This window comes from Mchenga conophoros, linkage group LG5, assembly GCF_057382185.1.
Source record: "Mchenga conophoros isolate Kocher_MC1m ecotype Shallow Benthic linkage group LG5, M_conophoros_male_GT1.1, whole genome shotgun sequence".
Taxonomy (NCBI): domain Eukaryota; kingdom Metazoa; phylum Chordata; class Actinopteri; order Cichliformes; family Cichlidae; genus Mchenga; species Mchenga conophoros.
The window spans coordinates 16,752,041-16,775,074 of record NC_140530.1 but is presented as its reverse complement, the minus strand read 5'-3'; the positions used below and the strand labels follow the sequence as shown (position 1 = coordinate 16,775,074).

Here is a 23,034-nt window from a genome sequence, read left to right as displayed (position 1 = left end):
GATGTGTGTGTGTGTATCCGCGTGTGTGCATGCTACAAGATCCACCGGAGTGGGCTGTGGCGTTTTAGGCGTCTCTCTCGCTGTGAAATTGGAGCAGAAATAACAAAGCTATGACTCGAAAGCTTAAAGTGTGCACCCACCCATTTCACACAAATAGTGGTGGCAACGGGAGCAGTGGAGCTGCTGGACAGTAGCAGTTGCAACAAAGTTTAGCTACTTAATTAAGAATACTGGCTTTCTGGGGGGACAATAAAAAGGTCCGTTTTTAAGATGTTCTGTTTTCCACTCTAAACCGCTCTTAAACACAGGGACAGTTAAAGTAGCACGTGTGTGTTTTATGTCTGCTATCATTTAAGATTAGTTTCAGCTATCGCTGCTTCTCTGTGTGTGTCTGCACGTCGGTACAATTATCTGGTTTATAGTTAGCCGTATTTCTTCTTCCATTTATTAGAATCAGCTTACCTTAAATATCCTATCATCACATTTGTGCATGAACATTTGAAGTTGATGGACGGGTTAAGTGGGACCAGTTGCTAAGTTAAATCTGTGTCCTTGCCTGCAGCGATGTGTCCGTCAGACCTACAGCAACTGTGGAAGGATGTGTCGGGGGTGCCGAGCAGCGAGGAGGCCCTGAAACAGGCCGAGGGCCTTGACTTGAGCACCAACAGCTCCAATTCTACCTCAGCCTTCCCCAAAGCTGCCAGTGCTCACCTTCCACTGCACAGCCTGCCCAATGGACAGAGCCACACCCCAAAGAGAGACAGGTATAGTGATGTGTGGAAACAAGTATGACTTCCTGATGATAGCCACAGGTAATGTGGCTATCACAGTCTGTTCTCTGTGTGACTCTCTTCCGGTCTCTCTTATTTAGTCATTCTCACTGTGTCATTTTTTTCTTAAATTTGAACCTTCTTTTGGACACACAGAAAAAAACAGATATAAAACATGCACATTCAGCATATCACACATCAGTGTGGCGTAAACTTCGCTCAGCTCATTTGATAGGAGGTGTGTCAGCCACATGTCAGTATGGTGTGGACACAAAGTTAGGAAAGAAGACAAGACGATAGTGGATTCTGGAGAGGGGTAGTAGCAGGAAGTAGATAAATTCTACTCAAGTAGATAAATTCCGCAGTCGAGCGTGATCATTTCCAGGGATGCATGTGCTGGGGGATGCACTAACACACACTGTGTAAGGGCTGTGTTGTCCCATGGCTGTGTTGGCTGCTCATGGGCTTGTCTCCGTCTTTAAGAGCCAGACTGTTTGAGTGGATATCCTCCTTCACCAAGGCAGACAGCGGAGATGACCATATCCCTCTTTACTCCAAAGGCAGCCAACCCCCCAGCAGCCAGTGAGTAGCACATGCACGTACACACACAGTCACAAGTGGGCAAGTCTAAGACAAGAAGATACACTAGAGGTGGGTGGTTTGAAGTGTCCTTCAGCACTGATTTACTGCTTGTACCAGTGGCATTGTTGATCCTGACTCCTGACTTCATTTCAGAGGGGGGTAAGGGTGGCTGGACAAGTGTTAATTAAGAGAGGTTCTATTAGTTAATCAAATATATCACACATGGTCATGCTGAAGCTACAGTGTGCTGGCAGTACTCCGACAGAGTTGGCTTAGAAGATCACAAAGGGGATAGCATTAGCCTGCTAAGCTAATGCATGGCTGATGTGGAGGAGAATGCGGTTGCCAGCAGTTTGTCATGTCTGCTGTCTGAGCTGCTTCTGAGTTGACTCAACCACAGCCAACACACATACACACAACATACACTCCAACCTCAGCCTCCACATATGATCAGGAAGAGGTGAAAAGCAAAGAGAGGGAGAGAGACATGTTTCCATCTGCAAGACAAATGGTTTTTGTTAGACAACCTTATGATGTTGATTTGGGAGAATCCCCATTCCAGTCCACGCACACACATATGTACACACTCGCACGCACGCACGCGCACATGCACACGCACACACTCATACAAACACGCACATACACAGTCATGTAAATATATGTGGAGACAGCAGTCGCCGGCAGAGGTCCAAGTCTGAACCACATCTGCTACTGGACCTGCCACACACACATGCACGGATACAGTTATTTTACCCTGGGTCCAAACCAAACCTGGCCTAGTCTTTCATCATCAGACACACATATAAATACACACACTGTCATAAATATGAAGAGATACGCACTCAAAAAACACACACATAAGCTCACCACAAAAGAACAACCAGCACATGACGGCAACCGCCACCAATCAGTCATGGCTGGTTGGTCCCGTGCCGGCTCTGTGTCAGCTCCTGAAACATTAGAACATACACCAAAACCAACACACACATGCAAAGCACACGCCAGGAACAGAAACACAGGTCATGGATTCCAGAATGTGAGGTTGCTGGACCAATTCCCCTGTTTGCCTGGCTTCTGTGACTGACCCCACTCTGTTCTGTTCCTCCTGTCTCTGCACTTGGCTTCGTGAACTGTACTAATGACTGCTAACCAAACTCAGATGGCTGTATTGATGCTGCTGCTGCTATTGCTGCTACACGGTTTTTGTTTTCTTTGTTTTTGCATGTGTATGTATGTGAAAGTGTGACATGTTAATGCTTTTCTTCTTAATATTCTAAGCACTTACTTTGACTTTATCTACTGTTTCATGAGGATAACAAATATATAATGTCACTGTTGTCTCTGTTTGTGTGTGTCTTTCTCTCCACAGTCATGAGGAGCACACTGGCTCCCATCCCCTCTATGGCCATGGAGAGTGTAAGTGGCCTGGCTGTGAAGCACTGTGTGAGGACATAGGACAGTTCATCAAGTAAGTCACCAGCCACTGAAAAAATAAGCACTCAGAAAAATCAATAAAGATATTTGCACTGCACTGGGGGTTTCAAACAGAAGGCCTGGGGGCCAGAATTGGCTCAGCAAAGACTCAAATTGGGCTCAATGAATGACGTTAGAACAAGTGAAGGAGGGCAGGAAATTTGGAATTTTAACTGTGTCTTCATAAGTTTTAAAGATTTTCTTACTTATTATGACCTCCCCCATGGCCAGTCAAACTACACCAAAGCAAATACGTGACTGACAAAAGATTAAATGACAGAAAACTACTAAAGAAATATATGGGGCGGGGGTGGGGGTTTTTCCACTAAGAGTACAATAGAAAAATATAAAATTTCTTTCCGAGACACACTTTTAAAAGTATTAATTTTTTATTAAGGTATCTCAGGGATTAAATGTTTACTTTAACTTCTTTAAACTGACAGAAAGTGGAGTCTGGCGAATTTAAGATCAAATTGTGGCCCACAGCGTAAAATCAGACAACCCTACACTACATTTGATTGACATATCTATTAATCTGAGCTGTACTATGATTGCCACTTACATCACATGCCTAGTATATATTTAATAGTGCAAGTAGAAGAAAAGTCAAAGTGGAAAGGATTCTGTTTTGACCCCACTTCTGTTATTGTCCATTTTCCATTTCCATCCCCTTTACAGCTGTTATGTGTGAACTGTTTTATTTTTTATTGTTTTATGTAAAGCACTTTGGTATGCCCAAGGCTTTTAAATGTGCTCTATAAATAAAGATTGTTGTTGTTGTTGTTGTTAAAGAGTTTGTTATAGGGACATGCATATATTTCCCTTGGAGAGGTCATAATAGTAATATTTCTAGATGCGTTCAAATTCTCTGTTAAAAAGAAATCACACAGTTAAAGATAATCAAAGTCTGTTCAGTAATTAGTTGGCATTATTTACAGTTTCAAATGGCAATGAAACTGTAAAACTGTAAACGTTAAATATTTCTGCAATCCTCGACCAAAGTTCAGGTTTGATTCAAACATTAAAAGTTCTTTCTTTCTTTTTTTTACCACCAGTACAAAACAACCATTTTTTAAAATTTAAGCCAATAAAACTCACAATGTCTGATTTAGATTACCTGTATGAACTAAAGGTGAGGCAAAACAAAGAAAAGCTAATAATGCTAATAATGTACATGTCAATCGTACACATCACTTCTGCGTTTCCTGGCTAATTCATTTGTTGCAATATGTTACATCACATTAGCTCCCAGGCACATGCATGCATACATGTACAAACACACGTTGGTACACAGATTCACTTCGTTTTTCTCTGAGTCTTTGTCTTCCTTGAAGAACAGAATCCTCCATCTCCATAATTCCATGTTTGCACGTGCATTTTTATACATCACATTGTTGCTTGAGTAGAGGCAGACAACTGGTCTAGCTATGTAGAATTATCACTGATGTGCTTTAAAAATATTGGTCTGTAAGCCATTCTTTAATTTGGTAGGCTTTTATGATTTTTGGTCTCTGTGAGAGCAAGAAACCCCTCTCTCACTTCTTTTCGCTCTGCGTCCTTCTACTTAACTTTCACTCCTCCCTCTGTTATTTACCAGTTTGGATACACTGTGCGATGCTGATGCAGTATTCGGCCTTGACATTCTCCTACCACCTCCTGTCACACGTAGCACTGTGGACTTCCCCATGGCACCGTGGCTGATAATGAAGGCTTCACAAGCCTCTAATGAAGCCTTAAACAAACTCACACTCATTATCTATGTGAAACTCTTAGCTATTTGGACAGTGGAGATATTAATAAGCCTGGGTGATGAAATACGTATTCGTACACACACACACGCACACACACCATCACAGAACTGTGAATAGTGATTGTGATGGCATCGGACAGTCAGATCAAAGCTAGCAGGCAGGCTGGGAAAGTTTGGAGAGGAAAGCTGTTGTTTGGTGTCTCATTTCATGTAGCCCCAGGGCAGATGGAAGGAGAGTGAAAGAGTGTGTTTGTGTGTGTATGTAAGAGAGAGAGCGAGAGAGGGAGGAAGATGAAAAAATAGAGGCAGCGACACACAGTGCCATCAGTCTAACCGTGCGCTCCCTTCCAGCGAGCCTTAGTCATCGCCCCAGGAGGGAAAAGGGTAGAGCAAAAGAACAGAGGAAGGAGACACTTCACTATTTCAAGTCTTTCTTCTCTCCTCTTGTCTCTGCCCACCTTCCCTCCCTCCCTCCTCCTCCCTGTCCTCTGGTATAATACTCTGGCTGTGGCTGGTGGAGCTGGGTGTAATGTGGGTTAAAGCCTTGTCTGCCTGCACTCAGAGGAGTAAACAGAGCCTCATTGTCGGGACACATCGAGAAAGAAAAAAAAAACCCGCTACTGTTTATGGCCCAGCTATAGAGAGAGGGGAGGGTTTGGGGGGCAGATTCAGTTGGAATGAGTGTGAATCATAGGCATTTGGGGAGTTGCGGGGGAAGAGGAGTGGGAAGGGGAGAGTCGACAAAAGTATAAGTGACGGACAGGGAGAGAGAGAGCGAGTGAGAGGGGTGAGATCATGTTTTTGTTATTATTATCGTGCACTTGTGTTGAGCCATCTATCTGCCTAGATTAGCCCCGCCATGACATCATTGTTTTTCTTTCATTTCTAGTCTTCGCCTGATGTTGCCCAACTTTCTACTTTCTGCTAGACGCGCAATGCCGTACGTGCCGTGCAAACGTGCATTTCCGCACTTTTCCGCACTTTCACAACAAGCAAGTGACTTTATGAACATTAAAAGTTAACACAGCAGGACATCTAATGAGTCAGCCTGGCTTAACTACCCTCACACAACGACATATATATGACCGCGCAATCTCATGCACAGACAGCAGCAACCTGGGAATAACCTTGGCGATGACAGTGCAGAGAGAGAGAGAGAGAGAGAAAGGGAAGGTGGAAGGGAGACAGGGAGGGGTGATCTGGGAAAGATCAGAAGGTCCCAGGTCCTCCCACATTTGAGGAAACAAATAGCGCCACCATTCCGATACACATACACACACACCACACAGATGCACACCAGCGTTAATATGTGGAGAGGAGTTTAACAGAAAGTCTTAAGATAAGGCTTTGTGCAATAACACATGAGCTCATATCCAGGTGGTTGTCTTGGATCATGGTTCACTAAGCACCAATGAAGTATACACACACACACACACACACACACACACACACACACACACACACACACAAAATACAGCTGCCGCGTCCTTCAGTAGACAAAATAAACTTCCAAGATTGTGATTTATTTTTCTAGCACTGAAGCAGCTTAGATCTCAGTTTAAATAAATGTAAAAGAGCCGAGTTTTGTTACTTCATCATCCAGGACCTGCAAGCTGATTCAACAATAATCCTATTGACTTAAAAATCTTAATTGAGTGGGGACTAGCAGCTCTTTGATCTTGGCGCTTTAAAAAAATTTTTTTAATTTGCAAGCAGATATCAAATCACTTCCCAGAAAATGAGTAAATTACTGATACTCTCTCATCCCCTCTAGGCACTTGAACAACGAGCATGCCCTAGATGACCGCAGCACTGCTCAGTGCCGAGTCCAGATGCAGGTGGTTCAGCAGCTGGAGATACAGGTGAGCAAGAACACCTCATTTTCGTTTGCTCACAAACAAAGTCATGAAGACTGTTTCAGCCTGTCAATGGCCGCAACTCGTCTGAGGCAGGGCAGAGTTTATGGAGAGCAGTGGAGCTTGTAATTTAAAAGGAGCAGTCAGCAGGGAAGCTGCCATTGCTGCTCCAATTATAAAGCTTCTCTGGTCACCAGCAAGAGAGAGTGAGGCTGAGAGGAGGGGAGGAGGGAGGGAAGAGAAAAGAAAAAGGAAAAGAAAAGAGAGAGTGAGACAGAAGCTAGAGAGTGGAGGGCCAGGCTGCAAGGAGTCTCTTGTTCTCAGAGTGGTTCATGCACGCAAACCCTCTTGAAACATCTGAATGGTCCCGCAGAAGCAAAATAACGAGAAGTGAAATGCTGTTCTTAAACGGCGCCGAATGTGAGAAAGTTCCAAACAAAGTTCAAATACAAAGACGAGTCTTTTGGCGCGCATTGGGACATTCGGTTTACTGAACACAGCGGCCACGTCCCTGTGTGTGTTTGTGTGTGTCTGGTGGGGGGGTGGGGGGTCCAGAATTAGGGTTAGCTTTTGTGTTTGGCAGTAGTGGTAAACAGCGTTTAGCTCAGCCCCTGAAGCCACCACCAGGGAACACAAAGTGACAGAGAGGCAGCTGGTGTCACATCACATCAGGACAGCCGTCTCTCTCTCCTTCGACATGTCACTTCATCGGCATCCCACCGCTCTGCCCCTCGCGTGCACGAACACGCACACGGCGCACACACACATGCGTGAAGCGTGTTTTAAATTTCTCATATTTGCACTCGGACACACATCGCCGCGTTCGCCTTGGCGTGGATCCGTTTTTTTGTTTTTCTAGAGGCGACACTTGTGTACGCTGCTACTCCAGCACAAACACACACACACGGGATTCAGCTCAGACTGTAACATCACCCTTTAAACAGCGGTTATCAAAGTCAAATGAGGACAGTTGTGTCTGCAGACTCGTGTGAGCGTCCGAGAGGGTGCCTGGTGCTGAGGTGGCTCACGCTCATGTTCTTCGTGGTGCTTGACCGGTTTTGGAATTGTAGGATGTGCCAATACCACACTATAAATGAAAGGGTTGTGAAATTAAATGTATATCAAAGTAATCCTGTCCACGCTCGTGTCTTTCAGCTGGCGAAAGAGAGCGAGCGACTCCAGGCCATGATGACCCACCTGCATATGCGCCCCTCAGAGCCAAAGCCTTTTAACCAACCTGTGAGTACACACCCAAAGTCCAGTCACATGACATGTGACCCCAAACCTAACGCTCTTCCTTCTTATTCACCCACAATCTTCTTTTAATAGCTCACTTTCTTTATTTCTACCCTTCTGGGTACAGTAACCTTCCTCTGTTACTGTTCAGTTTGGTATCGACGCCCCCTATTGACCAATGAGAGTTAATGTGTTTTTCATGAATCATAAAGGCCTACTTTTTAATTTTCCTTATACTTTGCTACACATTTCCACACTTTTTTCATCTCTTTCCTCACTCTCCTTTTCTCTGTCTTTAACTTGCAATGATACAGTGCATCGAATTTCCCAGAAGAGTAGGCTTTCACAATGTTTTAATTCCACATGCAAAGTTAGAGATTGCAACAAATCCCCACATTCAAACTGTGTCAGAGTTTCCTTTCATTTTTCTAAACAAATCCTGCATTTGAGAATTAAGATTTCCCAGCCTGTCTATGAGAGAGAGCAGTTAAAACAGCCTCTCACAATATTGTCAGTGTGTGCCAACAACATAGGATAGAAATTTGACATGGCGCGTGCGTCTGTGTGTGTCCACACTGGTTGGCGAGGTTGTTATTAGGTATCTAATGAATATTTCATTATTCAGATTGACGAGGAGTCTTATTAAAATATGAAGATGTTGAAATTAATTGTCAATTAGAGGTAGAGTGTCTTAATTTGAGGATATAAATGGGTGCAGCCGAGTGGCAATGTGTGTGCGCGTGTGCTCGCGCGTACTTGTGCGCCTGCCTGGATGATGTGTTGATCGCAGGGGGATCAGCTGCCATTTTCATCTAATGGGAAATCAGGAAGAGGCGTGTTCTGTCACCACTGGAGAAGAGCCTCAGGGTCAGGGATTGGAGAAGGAGGGGCAGAGGAGGAGCATCAGGAATGGAAACAAAGCTTGGCCTCAATTAACAGTGTTCGACTGTTGCCGTGGTGATGGGGCAGGGTTGCAGCTTTAATGAAGTACCTGTTAAACAGCCCCGCCCTCTCCAGTCAGCTTAAATGGTACAGAGAGGGGGCAGAGTAAAGAGGAGGCGATTCAACACATTTTGCATACATCTAGACAACACACACATGCACACACACTTAGTGGTTTTAATTAGTCCTAAACTAGCAGCCTTACAACAGCTCTCCCAGAGAGACTGGATGTAGTGGTTCTGTGTGTGTGTGTGTGTGTGTGTGTGTGTGTGCGCGTGTGCGTTCAAGTGTGTATCTGTGCAAGGCTCTGCCTAATTGGGCCGAATTGGTCCGTGAAGACTTCGCCACCGCAAAGCGCATGTGTGTGTTCCCTTCTTAAAAACATGCTGTCGTGTGGTTTTGTTTTTGTAAGCTCAGGGTTAATTGCAGCCAGTGCAGTGTGTGTATAAGTATACATGTGTGTTCAAGCGCTCAAGTGTGTATGAGTGTGTGCGGTTCTGCACAAATGATAGGACCACATTTTCACAGGGAGTGTTGAAGGCCTTTCTTTTCTTATGAGTTAACATTAGTAGTGGCCCCTGAATAAAGCAGCCTATTATGATAGGTTAAATAATGTCAAATTAATGGTTGGTATAATTTTCAGTCATCAGGAAGGAAGTGGGCCTGCCGGTGTGTGTGTTTGCATTTCTGTCCTCTATGTACAGCATAGCAGGGGAACTTAATAATAGTATTCCGCTTCTGAGCTGAAACATTATGAATTTTCTGGGTGAAATGCCTGAGGTGAGGCGTCTTTTCACCTCCTCCTTGCCATGATTTTAAAGAAAGAAAGATAATCTTTCTTTGTAACCAGCTCCAGACCTTGACAGATGACAAAGGGTTAAGGTAAACATAAGGTCCGCCTTAATTAAATAGAAAACCTATTTGACGTTCCAGAACTAAAAAGTTCAACACACTAAGTACATAAACAATAAAGTTAGACAATGAAGTTTTATAAGCCCAACCTAAATAACAGTCTTCATGGAAAGGACCATGAAAAGGATCTTTTTCTCTTTTTTTGTGCTTTGAAACAATTTGCCCGTTCTGTGTGTATCGTTTTCTAGCTGAACCTGGCTTCCAGCGGCTCTCTCTTAAAGCGGGATAGCGAGGCCTACCCAGAGGGTCTTCCCCACCCCCCCACCTCGGCTGCCACCCCCATCACCCCACTGCGCCAGGGGCCTTCAGTCATCAGCTCTTCCAGCCTGCACACACACTCCCACTCACACACGCACGCTGTTGGGCCCATACGCAGGCGCAACTCCGACAAGTACTGCACCCCGATCGCCTCAGGTAGACTGAAATATCCATCTTCACCATCGCCTGATGCTCACAGTACTTTACTGAGAATACCATTACTTGTTAGTGATGCAACATAGTCTTTCTGGAGTCCAGAAAGACCTGAGGTGTTGACTGCTGCTTTACATTTATATATTTTTGCATTTTATTTTGCCAAAGCCAAAAAAGAGGGCATTTCCTCGCATCTCAGTGATTTCATGTACCTGAAAAATATTATAGTGTTAGTTTTATTAGTTCAGAAACTCTGCATAAGCTCACATGAGCTCATTTGAAATGTCTTCTGTCTTTCAGAGCTCGCCCAGAACTGTGAGTTCTACAAGAATGCTGATGTCAGGCCTCCCTTTACCTACGCCTCTCTTATACGTCATGTGAGTCTCTCTAATGATTCTTATCAGCATCTCTCCGTCTGTGTCCTCCTCTAACCTTTTTGTTCCATTTCTCCTTTCTTTTAGGCCATTTTGGAGTCCCCAGACAGACAGTTGACTCTCAACGAGATTTACAATTGGTTTACACGGAAGTTTGCCTATTTCAGGAGAAACACAGCCACGTGGAAGGTAAAGGCACACCGCATGCGCCTTTGCACTTTCCCATTTGTATGGCTTTTGAATCCCCTCTGTATTGCAGTTATACTAATCTCTGGTTTTGGTACAACACGGTATTCAGTGAATCTAAAATAAACGAGAGCAGAAGTAAAACGAGCCAATTAACAAACTAGTTTAGAGCTGTTTAGATGATAGAGCAAAACAAGCTGGGCCATATCTAGTAAATGAAAGTCTGGAATTCAGCATAATATTTTGGCTAAAACAACAACTGGGCTGGGTTTAAAGCTGATTATTGCACATGTAAATTTCGTCTGTGCTCTCTGCTGAAGCCCCTAACCCAAGAAGATGCAAACTTATTAGATGTATTTGAAACACTGAAAAAAATGACTGTACTTTGCAGTCAACTGTGTCAGTTTAAAGGCCTAACCTGAACACTTACGTAGTGATACGAGTACAATAACAGTCACGGTCTGAACACCCCTGCATACGCAGATTCTTAGGCTGACTTTGCTCAGCACCCACCAATATGACTGATTTGACAGTTATTGGCTGTTTCTGTCCTTTATGAGACAGTTTTCCTCTGCTCTCTTTCTTTCACGCTTTCCATTCCTCTTTCTTTATCGCTCCCTCTCTCTCCTTCTTAGGACTAAACAATTTTCTCACCTGCAACGCGGCACATGGATTGTCGACCCCACTTAGTCAAGCAAAGACACTTCTAGCTGTTATGCAGCCTCATTACAGAGAAACACATACAGAGCTAACACACACTGCTCATGATCGCACACTATATTGCCCATTTCTCCCTCTTCATCCTTCTCTCTAATACACACACACAGACACACACCTGGCCTGATCTCACCATTGTAGGTGACCCATTTTTACTGAAACCTCACACTAATTTGGGTGTCAGAAAGAGGGAATGTGAGGAAAGGAGCGAAGGAGTGAGAAGGGGACGACCACGGGCTTCTTCTAATAGCCCAAACCAAGGAGGGAAGAATGAGATGAAGACAGAGGGAGAGTTGTGCAAATGGTTAACACAGGCTAGCCAGGAATATCTTTACCTCCTCATCTGACTTTTATGAATTTTAACTATTAATGTCTGGCGTCTGCTTCCTGTGCCGCTGGCCTAGAAGACCTTTAAATATAGCTCTGCATGGCCTTATGTATTTATATAGCAGCCCAGTGAGTCAAATGGGGCCGTAGAGATATATGTCCTTTAATAAGCCGTTATATTTCATGAGCAGAGCAGCGGTGTCAGGGAGTGGAAGTCATTGATCAGAGAAAGAGAGGGGCAGAAAATGAAGAAGAGATGGGAGAGAGAAAGAAAAAGATGATTGAGAGAAGAGAGGAAATGAGTGCTAAGTGTTTTTTCAAGGTGCTGCACGATGGGCTGGGGTCTGTTATTTTTTAATGTAGATTCTCATAGTAATAATCTTTTTTTTGTAGGTGTTTTTCTTTTATTATTAAATTTAAAAAATGAAATTTATGTTGAAGAAATGCAATCAGGGCCAAATTAGAGGCTGTACTGGCACTTGCTTGTTTGTTCACTACATCTACTTTATGTAGCATCACATGCAGGTAGCCTGGCCCTGAATGCATCAAGTCAGAAACATCAACGTGTTCAAATATTAGCAATATAATAGCAATAGGACTCGGATTAACATCTGTGAACCTTCAATGCTTATTTTCTCTCATTTGTGAGGTACACAATTGGATCTTTCTTCCAAAATTTCAACCCCCCCCCCCCCCCCCCCCCCCCCCCCCGCACACACACACACACACACGCGCACACACACACGCACACACTTCTCCCAACCGAAGGGAGTGGAGATGAGTGGCACATGTGCTGTGACCCACTGTAAATGACTGCTAATGTTTTAACTGGGAGAATTAGGCTTTCATCACGGAGACGAATGCAAATCGCACTGCAATAGCACTGGCGTCTGGAGTGTGTCTGTGTGCTTGTGTGTGTGTTTGCGCTGTCAGGGTGGCGGGCAGAGATTGGGGTCAGACTCATTTACAAAACTTAGCATCACGGCTCGGGGGTTGAGGGGATGCGGGGGAGAGAAAGGGTTCCTCCACTGATTATGGCTTGTGTAATTACGTGTCTGTGTGTTTGTATGTGTGTGCGCGCGCATGTGTGTATCTGCGTGTGTAATTACGGCAAGGAGTGATGCATGCCTGGCCTGTCCCTCCCTCTCGGCTTAGAACAGCGTGTCAGAGAGAATATGCAGGATTTAATTATAGACGAATTAAAATTGGTAATGAAATTGGGCATGAACAAACTACAAATAGCAGATGAAAAGGGAGGCCTGTCCCTGGGGGGTTGAGACGAAGATAGCGGTGTGCCCGCCTGCTTGGCTGTCTGAGAGCTTGTGGATGTGTGTGTTTCTGTGAGAGTGTGTGTGCTGATGATGACTGATTAGAAGCATTCTGTGATAAAATAACAGTACTAGAGAACCGCTGCCTTGTGTTAGCGCTGCACAGGGAGCTACATTGAGGTGCAAAGCGATGGCTGAAGAAGTTGCGGCTCCTATCCTTAAAGTCGCATTACTTATTAACTTTTGATGGAAAGCTCGTATTCTTGCCTCCAACTGGGTGACAGACTTAGTGCAAGGGTAGAAAAGTGTGGTTACGCTTTTCACTTCCTGTTACAACTTTTGCATTACACTTTAGGTAAAACCGAAGACCACGGATGAAATCTTATGAAATTAACAGCAGTCATCAGGAAACATTAGTACTACTAAACCAGTAGTAGTACTTATTAAATTCATCACTTTGCGGGATAAGTTGAGAAAGTGTTTTACAGTTATTTCAATAAGCCTGTGCATTAATGCAAAATGAGGTTCTTCATCCCTTTTGGAACATTTATGAGGCAAGAAAGGAGGCCGACTAATTTTAATGCTAAATTTTAAAAAAAATGAATAATCGTTTCTGCAAAGAGAGTCCAAGGAAAGTTAAAGCAAAATAAAACCTGAAATCTCAGCGTCAAGTTAAATATTAAACAATGAAAATGCAATAGTAGCTGATTGATCCTCGGTGACTCTTTTTGCCTCTTTTCACTCTTCGTCTCCTCAGAATGCCGTGCGCCACAACCTGAGTCTGCACAAGTGTTTTGTTCGTGTTGAGAATGTGAAGGGGGCCGTGTGGACTGTGGATGAAGTTGAATACCAAAAGAGGAGACCACCAAAGATGACCGGGTAAGCACCACACACATACACAGAGTCAAGTGAACACGCTGTCACATGCGCACGCACGTTTGCTTTCTTGATGCACGGTTGAGGCTGATGTGAGTGTGAGCTTATCGGTGCTGGCACTATGATTGCTTAAATGGACCCACTATTATTACCGAGAGGCCAACTCGGGAATCAAGTAAAAACAAAGTAGGGGCTGCTGGCCATTAATGTACATACTGTGTGTGTGTGTGTGCGTTTTTCCCTGTTTGTCGACTCCATTAGTAAGCAGCTGTGTGAGATGCAAGACAGGAAAAAACCTTGTTAGCGCGTGTAAACAGATGTTCTTTCCAACCACCAGAGAATCCAGGGATAATTATGCACACACACCTGCACACCAGATATCAGAGACTTTCATGTGCATGTTTTTAGCGTCTGTTTACGGTCTGTGGATATTTCAGTAACAAACACATTTGTGGAATTTGTTGCAACGCTTTTGGTGATGTGACATCTTTCTCACATGTGTATGCAATCTGTGATCCTCAACCTCCTTTTTCTCCTTGTTTGTGCTTGTGTGTGTGTGTGTGTGTGTGTGTGTGTGTGTGTGTGTGTGTGTGTGTGTGCGTGCGCGCGCTTTATTTGTAGAAGTCCCACTCTGGTGAAAAACATGATTTCAGGACTCGGCTTTGGATCCCTAAATGCCAGCTACCAGGTAAGGCTCCTTCCCCCTACCACCCCACTTCTCTCAATCTCTTTTTCTGTCTCCACCTTTCACTCTCTCTTTCACACACACTCACACACACACACACACACACACCTAGTAGCCAGTCATAATCAAGGACACTAATATCAATTCCCTCTTATAATTAGCCAATTCCCTAACGACGTTCACACCACCTCCCCTCTTCTTCCTCCCACATTAACACACAGTCTCACCTCCCACCTCGCTTTTTCACACACGCGCCACCTTCATCACCGCGTGCGCGCCACAAGTATGCAAACACACACCGGACCCACCTCTTCTCCTTGTTTTAGTGCAGATGTACAAATCAAAAATGCACAGACACACACACATATGCGCATGTGCAGTTTTGGAGACCGAGATGATTTATAGCAGCAAGTAGTTGTCAATTAAGGTTACTGCATAAAATTATCGCCTGCCCTAGAAAACTCACCTCTGAGCCACTGAGAATTCCTTTTGTCTTTTTTCCCCCCTTCTTCTGGTGAGAGGGGAAGGTGGGGTAAGTATACCAAGCAGGGCCCCAACCTGTGTCTTCAAACATCTGGATTTAGAATAGCGGCCGAGGCAGCTCTCTTTAGTTCTATTCTCTCTCCTGCAGATGCGGAAGCTGCGCGGTGTGTGTTTAGATTGAGGTTGTAGCTCAGTCTCTCTTAACAACACTGCTGAGACTTTTGTGTCAACACACACACGCACTTATGACAGGGACTTAAATGTAAAAGCACAGACCTTGATATGGAAAGCACTGTATGTAAGTGCCCCCTAGTGGTTTGTCGTGCTCACTGGCACTCTGTATAGAAGAGCTTTAAGAGGTACAGAAAGGAAAATCTTCCTTATCATCCAATTACATATTTTAGGCAGACCTCCATGTCAGCTCGGTTTATAAAAACACTCTAATATCATTAAAGATTAAATATATCAGTAGAGATGTTTCTATTTGTCACATTTCTTTTATAACTCCACATATTTTTTCTCCAAACATGATAACTTGTATATTTAAAGTGACCACACGGCTCGCTTGTTTCCAGGCGGCTCTGGCAGAAAGCAGTCTGTCCCTGCTGAACAGCCCATCCCTGGTGACCCCTCAGTCTGCGCACAGCCTCAACATGCTGCATGTGGGCCACGATGATGTCAGCTCCACTGTGGAGCAGGTCAACAGCAATGGCAGTTGCAGCCCCACGCTCAGCCCTCAACAGTACAGGTATGTGGTACATAAAGGCGCACGTGTAAACTCCCACATGCAGAACATACAGGTGCTGCCAGGAAAAACAGGATGCCCATAATATTATGTCCATATGCTAAGCGTATCGACACAGATATATTTTTGGTTTAGTGTGGGAGAGCTTTATGTAGATGCCTAAATTTTAAAATTATAAAAAAAAATTTTTTTAAAGTGGCAATATTAAAGAGAACCTTGTCCCCTGGGTTTAAGTAAAAAGTAGACTTTAAGTAAATGAACAGGTGTCACTGAAGAGTTTAAGTTCTATTATAACCTAAGCAAATTTCCCGAGACCTCAATCACAGAAGTAACTAATCTACTGGTTACATTTTACAGGATACATCAGCCAGCAGCAACAAAATATCCCATTTCCCAGTGCTAATGTGTGCAAGTTGTTGTATCAGGAATATTGCAGCTCATTAAATAAAATTGTATAAATGCAACCAGAAGCTATCGTAAACCATGGCAAGACTTCTGGAAACAGGAAATCCTTGTGGCATATTTAAAGATTATTTTTTCTTCTTTTCAGCATTTCAAAAACTTAAAAAGTCTGAAAGACAGCATCTGATGATTTGTTCTTCCGCTCTCTCTTCCAGCCACCCAGTGCATGTGAAGGAAGAGCCCACTGAAGTGGTGGAGGAGGACAGCCGGTCAGTATCGCTCCTGGCTGGTGTCACACACAGCCTGCCATTGCCAAGCGATGAGCGTGACCTGGAGGAGGATCTTCCCACAGAGGAGCTGGAGTAGGACAGATCTCAGACAAGCCGGAGGGACGGGACTTTTTGAGACCAATCCCCGAGCCCTTCTCGCCCGTGTGAAGAGGAAAAAAATTACCAACAGTACACTTATGAGAAAACAGATAAGAGAGAAAAATAAGAGAATGTTCTTTTGTTTTTAAGAAAATTCAAGCAACTAAGGATGACATTGAGTAACTTCAAAAAAACAACAAAAAAAAACAACAGGCTTAGATGACCTTCGTTACTTTCAGACACAAAAATAAGACTGTGGAGCACTGCTTTACCTCCATGTGTTGCTTTCTCAACACTTGGCTCAAAGGTATGACACCACTTAATGCATACACACTCACGCAAACACGCACACACACTCATTCACTTGTCACACCATGTCTTGTCATTCTCCCTGGAAAAATTGCCCTCTATGTAGAGAACCTCTAGAGGAGTGGACATAGACACAAACACGCGCGCGCACACACACTCTCTCCTCCTCGGCCTACCACCCTGCATACACACTCCTCTCTGTTGTCTCGGGCTGCCTGGCTAGCCATTTTATCTCTACGTCAGTTGAGAGGACACCTAGATGTGTGTGTTAGAAAGAACACACACGTACACACACACACACACGCAGAGGATCATGTGTATATAGATGGGAGCGGTCATCAGGGGCTGTGCAGTATACCTCTCCTTCTTCGCCCTAGTCCAGTCACTTGCTTTTTCCATTTCCTTTGATCCGATTAGACTAAAACTGTTGGGCTTCTCGATGAGGAGGAAGGAAGAATACTTACAAAGATTACCTCCAACAGTACTTTAACACTTCTGCAGAGCAGGCACCCGCATCCACATCTGCGTGTGACCGGCCCTGGTCCCTGCCCAAACTTCTGCCAGCAGCAAGACACTTAGTGAGGGACTTCTTTAAAACTCTTTGATTCTATGTGGGGGAAAAAAGAACACACATCCCTGCCCCTCCTGCATCCTCTCCCATTCCACATCCCCACCCCCAGAAGACTGCAGGAATAGGACCGTTTGGTGCTGTTCTTCTTCTCTCGTCCATCTGCAGATGGAGTGATGAGCACGGAACACGTTTGAGAAAGAGAAGAAAAAAGAGGGGAATCTGTAAGAAACGATGGAGAAAGTGTCTACCAGAATATTGTGACTAAAAAAAAAATGAAACTGTTCATGATTATGGAATATAACAAGAAAAAAAAATGTGTGGTAGCTTTTTGTCATTTCCTTTTTTTTTTTAAATTTGTTGTTGTTATCATTGTTTATTTTTGAGGATCAATATTTCCAAGGTGGCGTTTTGACGTACCTTTTCTATGGATGCTGTTTATGTTTTTTGTATTGTAAGTTGTTTAGTTTACTCTGGTTGTTCACACCATTCCAAATGAGTATTGGCAAAAAACAAAAAACACAAAAAAAAGCTCAGTATTGTCCCAATTTACCTGATCCTTTAATCCCGCCCCTTTCCCTTTCTGTCCCCAGCGTAGCAGGCAAGAAATTGGGAGATAGCACTTAAAGTTGCCGTTGTCCAGACAGATTATTTAACAGCTGAATCTTTTTTTTTCTTCTTCTAATTATCTCTCACTCACTTGTTTTTGGTTGTGTATTTAGTTGGGAAATATCCATGATGCTTTAAAACTATATATAGATATATTATTATTGCAGTCAGAGAATACCTCATCCCACAGAGGTTCTGCCTGGAACTGTGTCCAAATCGTTAAAGAAATAAGGGGGGATTCTTTCTGGGGGACACCAAATGTGGCAACTCTGCTCAGCTTCGATTCAAAGCTCTGTGGTTGTAATAGTTACTGTGTAGAAGCTAGCTGCAATTCACTGTGTGAGTTCATGTTAAAGGAATAGCACGTGAGATTTCTTTGTTTCCATTAGCAGAAAAGCATTACTGTTCTCTACAGTGCCATACCAAATTTAACATTTATTTTGAATCTATTATCTGCCTATTCCCGTTTTTATTTTTGTTACAGGTAACCAAAGAAATATGTAGAAAACCAAAAACCCTGTAGTTCATTTTTCCCTTTGTTTTTTTTTTTTAATTCTTTTATTTAATTTTTTTAAGAACTGTCCAAAAGTCAACAAACCAGGAGTTTGAATTCTTATTGTTGTATTCATATAACTATTGTGTTGAAAAATTATACCTGACTTACAGTGCTGACCATTCCAAAAACCAAAGTGTGTAAAGCAAACTACAATTTGGAGACAGTTAGGAATGACCCACATTACTTATGAGGCCAAAAACTAGTATTAACAAACCTCGCACAGTTCCTCAGAAACACAGAAGAAAGAGAAAAGCACTTAGAGATGAAGCCCCGTCTCTCTCTCTCTCTCTCTCATACTCAGGCTCAGCTGTGTTCCAAACACAATCCTGGGAGTGGCCCGACTACAGTGTGAGCAGGCCTAAAAATAAAAAATAATATAAACACTCACAAGGCATTTGAACACAACAATTACCTTTCTGTCTGAGATTTAAAACAAAAGGTGAAATGGAAAAAAAATCTTTGAAACAGCTGCTGTTATATAGGTACTTTATATTGATACTGTTGAAGTTTTAAATCCATAAGAGAAAGCTCTTTACACATAAATGTTCAGCATTCACAGGAAGAAGTTGTGTACTGTAATCTGCTTTAAAAAAAAGTGATATCTTTGGGCAGGGAGGAGTTATTCCAAATATCTATTGATTATACAATAAAGAGGGAACAATGGAAAACAGCAAAAATATACCAATGTAAGAGGAAAACAACCAAGGGACGTTAAGTAATTTTAAAGATTGGTTCCTATTTTAATGTTTTGTTTTTATTATTATTATTATTATGTCAAACTATCTCTTGCACTTCAGATGGGTTTTGTTATTTAACGAAAAAAAAAATCACATTTCCGATGAGTTTGCGTTCACACAGGACTGTTTCCTGTCACATTAGAGACTGATTTATTACAAAGTACAAAGTGGCAGACAGAAATCTTGAAGTGAGATTAAAAACCAAAAATAACACTACCTCCTTTTCAAAACAGTTCAACACATAGCCAACGGGAGACTGAAATCTCTTAAACATTGTTTTCTCCATTCATCCTCAATGATGATTTAAAAAAAAAAGCCAAAATTGTTTTAACGCTTACTTTAAAAGTGGCAACAAAAAAAGTATTTGGTGATCTGGACTCCCTAATACATCTGCTTGAGCCCAAAAAAACAAAATAAAACATAGAGGCGTTTCACTTTCCATAGATTTAAAAATGACTACCTCTCCTTAAACCACATCTGAAGCACTCTCTACGTCTCCAAATGTGCTGTAAAGTGCTCATTATCTATGAACAGTTTTCTATCAGCTGCTTCAAACTGACCATACTCCTGTACCCGATTAGCATCGAGCTATGTGAACAGCCTCTCAACTGTGTGCTTTGACTGTACGTGTGCATATTCATCATCAGGCGCAGCTCTCGGCCAATGAGAAGCTGGTCATTAATGGCTGCGTGTTGTTGCAGGGAGCTGGCTGTCAGATGTAGTGATGGGCTGAATATATTAGTGCCACACACACAAATAGACACACACATGCACACACAGAGGGGTATAATAGAAGTGTAGAAACAGGGCTAGGGGTTAGTGCAAACGGAGGCTCTGACCATCCAGATATCCAAAGACCCACAACACTGCAGCACCCCCTTTCACCAAAACACTCACAGAGACACTGAGAGGACTAACACATCACTACTAGTAATATCCAAACTAAGAGGAACTGCTGCATACAGTACATAGATGATCTCTGACTTGTGCTTTAAGGTACACCTGTAAACAAAGCTGTTTTATAAAGATGTAGATTGTTCACAGGTCACCATGTAACACTTCTGTTCTTTCTCCACCTTGGCATAACATGATGTATTCTTGTATATTGATGCTTGGCTTATCTCTCCAGGGCATTCTTTCCCATTTTGTCCTTTGATTTTTCTCTGTTGGGATTTCTTTCTCTTTTCTTTTTCTTTTCCTGAACCTGTTTAGCTATTGTAAAGCTTTCAGCTCTGATTCCTATACTGTACTGCTAATGCAGAAGTATATGTATTTATCATATTAAGTGCTGCAGGTATCTTGGTTTAATAGTTTGGGGTTTTTTCCAATGTTTTTTAGGTTTGTTTGTTTTCGGTTCTTCATAAAACGTCTGGGACGCTGATTTTTTTTTAAAAATGTATTATCTCTTTAAAAAAAAGAAAAAAATGAAAAGAACTAAAGTTAGATCAGTGGTTTAGGTAACACCTGTTTGTATATTTATCTTAGCTAGGTCTATTTTGATACTTTTTTGTCTCTGTACTGCATTTATGCATTTTTAAGGAAAGAAAAAAAAAACAACATATGGAAAACAAACTAAAAAGTTTCTTCATTATGTATTGATACCTCAGAAGGACTTTTTTTCCGCAAAGACAGGACCAAAACCTCTGAAAAGAAAAAGAGAAAGAGGAAAAAAAATTTACGAATATGTAGCCCCTCTCTTGCTTTAAAAACTGCGGAGCTCTAGAAAGGTATTGCTGTTGGTCCTTTCAGGTGCCAATATGTGTCCCTACTCCCCTTGACCCCCTCCCTCTGACCCCTGACCCCTGTCATTCCTGTGTTGAACTCCGACCCGCAGAGCTGTCAATCATCTGCAGGTGCCGTGGGGGTGTCACTGAGTCAAACACCTGGCAGGTGGTGACCAGCCAGAAACCTCATCTCCCAGTCCCACAAAGGCAGATCAAAGACTGACACTGTTGCATTTTTGATACTCGTCCTCTTGCGCAGTCTCAATACCAAAATGTGGAATGACTCTCAGAGATGCAGCTCATCCTCTGACTACCAAAGGCATTGCAAGCAAAACATTGCTTAGTCCAAACTCTTGAACTCTAACCAAACTGTAACCAAACCAATGCCACAACTTTAACCAAACAAAGACCAAGCTACTTCCAAAACTCTCCATCGACTTCACTGATCACCTTTACTGATAGCTGTTATCTCGCATACATCCACGTAATGGTGTTGTAGGAGCAGCCCACATCCGGTTGACTGGTGACTAGCTCAAAGGACATGGGGAGATCAAATCGTAATGTGTGATTGGACAGTTCTGAGGTGTCATACGAAGGGGAAGGGACTTTCAAAGTGGAGCATTTGCCTGACGGTATTATCAAGTAGACAGCCAGAATCTGATGGAACTACCACTTCAGCTCTCCTCTGGTTAAACCTTAGGAATGTGTGTACATTTTCAGCAGTGACTCTTTGTATTGTTTCTTAGTTCAGTTTACCTGTTTACCTCTCTTTATCCTTTGTTTTTGTTTTATTTGTTTTATTTGTTTTAATGTTTCTTGTTATTTGAAAGTGTGACCCGAGGAAGAGGTGGGAACAGGGACTGGATGGTGGCTTTAGACAGACAGTGGAGCCCAGACCTCTGACCCTCCACCCCGGGTAGCCATGTAATGCCAGTCACTGCCCTTTCCTTCATGCTGTATAAAACACACACATATATCTGTGTATTTGTAACCTGAATCTTCTTGTGTCTGTCCATGCAGACAATAAAAAACTGTACAGTAGGTCTAGTTGCATGTAATCTGTACTAATTATTGACAATGGCATTATAAAATGCAATAAAATACTTATTACAATGTCCTATTCTGCATCCTTGTTTCTTCTCTAGTGCTGTTGAGTTATCTTAAAATATCGATGGGCTGGACAGTATGGATGATGCATAAGAGTTAGATCGGAAATGTTATGGGTTAGTTGGGCACCTCTTCGGTCTCTCAGGGTTTAACTGAACCAAATCATCACTGCTGAAAGGCTGATAACAGATGTTTTATTAAAAAAAAACATCCAACTATTTAAACAAGCTAAATCTAACTGATAGATTTATACATAAAAAGATAAGTCTACAGATTTGATCAGAAACTGGCCAAACTTTTTTACTAATATTGAACTATGTAATGGAGTTTCTTCTACTGTTTACCCTGCACACGCAAACACACACATGAAAGCTCTTATACTGTATATTTGCATGAAAACATTTTTTCAAAACTGATCTTATCCGTCTGAAATACAATCAAGATCCTCTCAATTGAAATGAGCGCCGTGTTGCCACTTCCATATTAATCCTTTGCGATTGGCAGGTTTTATTTTAGTGTCTTTATGAAGAAAATTAATGTCTTTGTGTAGCAAAAATGCAACCCTAGACTAATGTCACATAATCGTTAAACAATCTTAATCCTGTCCCGAGTTGGAAGCTGAACCATATGGAAGGCCTTTAGACAGTTCAAAATGTGATACAGAGAGTGGCCACCAGGAGGAGTAAACAAACCAGACAACACAAGCTGCAACTCATAAACACAAACCCAGCAACAAACATTACTGGGGTCCATTAACACGTTCTGACCAACAGAGTGGGCCAGAGAGTGTGGAACAAACACTGAGTAAACGATCTGCACTGTGTGTGGCAGTGGGAACGTCATGAATACAGGTGACTGAAGTCTCATTAGGGTTTATAGCATTGATGATGTATAAAAAATGCTTCTTCTTTTTTTAACCTTTCTGTACTTTTAGCTTGCCCACCTTCTCAGTTTTTACTTCCCGCTCTTTACCCGTGTCTGTCTCCCTCACAGGTTTGCAGCATGCCCTACAGCTTCTCTTTAAACCTCAGCTCTGCATCATGGATATGTTGCCACAGGGA

The 23,034-nt window shown here is 42.7% G+C and overlaps 1 protein-coding gene across 3 annotated transcripts in view; it reads left to right on the top strand.

The window, feature by feature from the left end:
• foxp4 (forkhead box P4) overlaps positions 1 to 21,983 on the top strand; it is a 92,861-nt gene extending 70,878 nt beyond the window's left edge. For all 3 annotated transcript variants that reach the window (XM_085273659.1, XM_085273658.1, XM_085273657.1), the window contains exons 7-18: positions 563 to 764; positions 1,254 to 1,352; positions 2,722 to 2,820; positions 6,350 to 6,437; positions 7,587 to 7,670; positions 9,710 to 9,935; positions 10,233 to 10,309; positions 10,394 to 10,495; positions 13,562 to 13,683; positions 14,302 to 14,368; positions 15,424 to 15,596; positions 16,211 to 21,983. In XM_085273659.1, coding sequence (XP_085129785.1) covers positions 563 to 764; positions 1,254 to 1,352; positions 2,722 to 2,820; positions 6,350 to 6,437; positions 7,587 to 7,670; positions 9,710 to 9,935; positions 10,233 to 10,309; positions 10,394 to 10,495; positions 13,562 to 13,683; positions 14,302 to 14,368; positions 15,424 to 15,596; positions 16,211 to 16,361 — 1,490 coding nt within the window. In that variant the 3' untranslated portion in view covers positions 16,362 to 21,983. The remainder of the gene's footprint in view (positions 1 to 562; positions 765 to 1,253; positions 1,353 to 2,721; positions 2,821 to 6,349; positions 6,438 to 7,586; positions 7,671 to 9,709; positions 9,936 to 10,232; positions 10,310 to 10,393; positions 10,496 to 13,561; positions 13,684 to 14,301; positions 14,369 to 15,423; positions 15,597 to 16,210) is intronic.
• Positions 21,984 to 23,034: the final 1,051 nt, after the last annotated feature.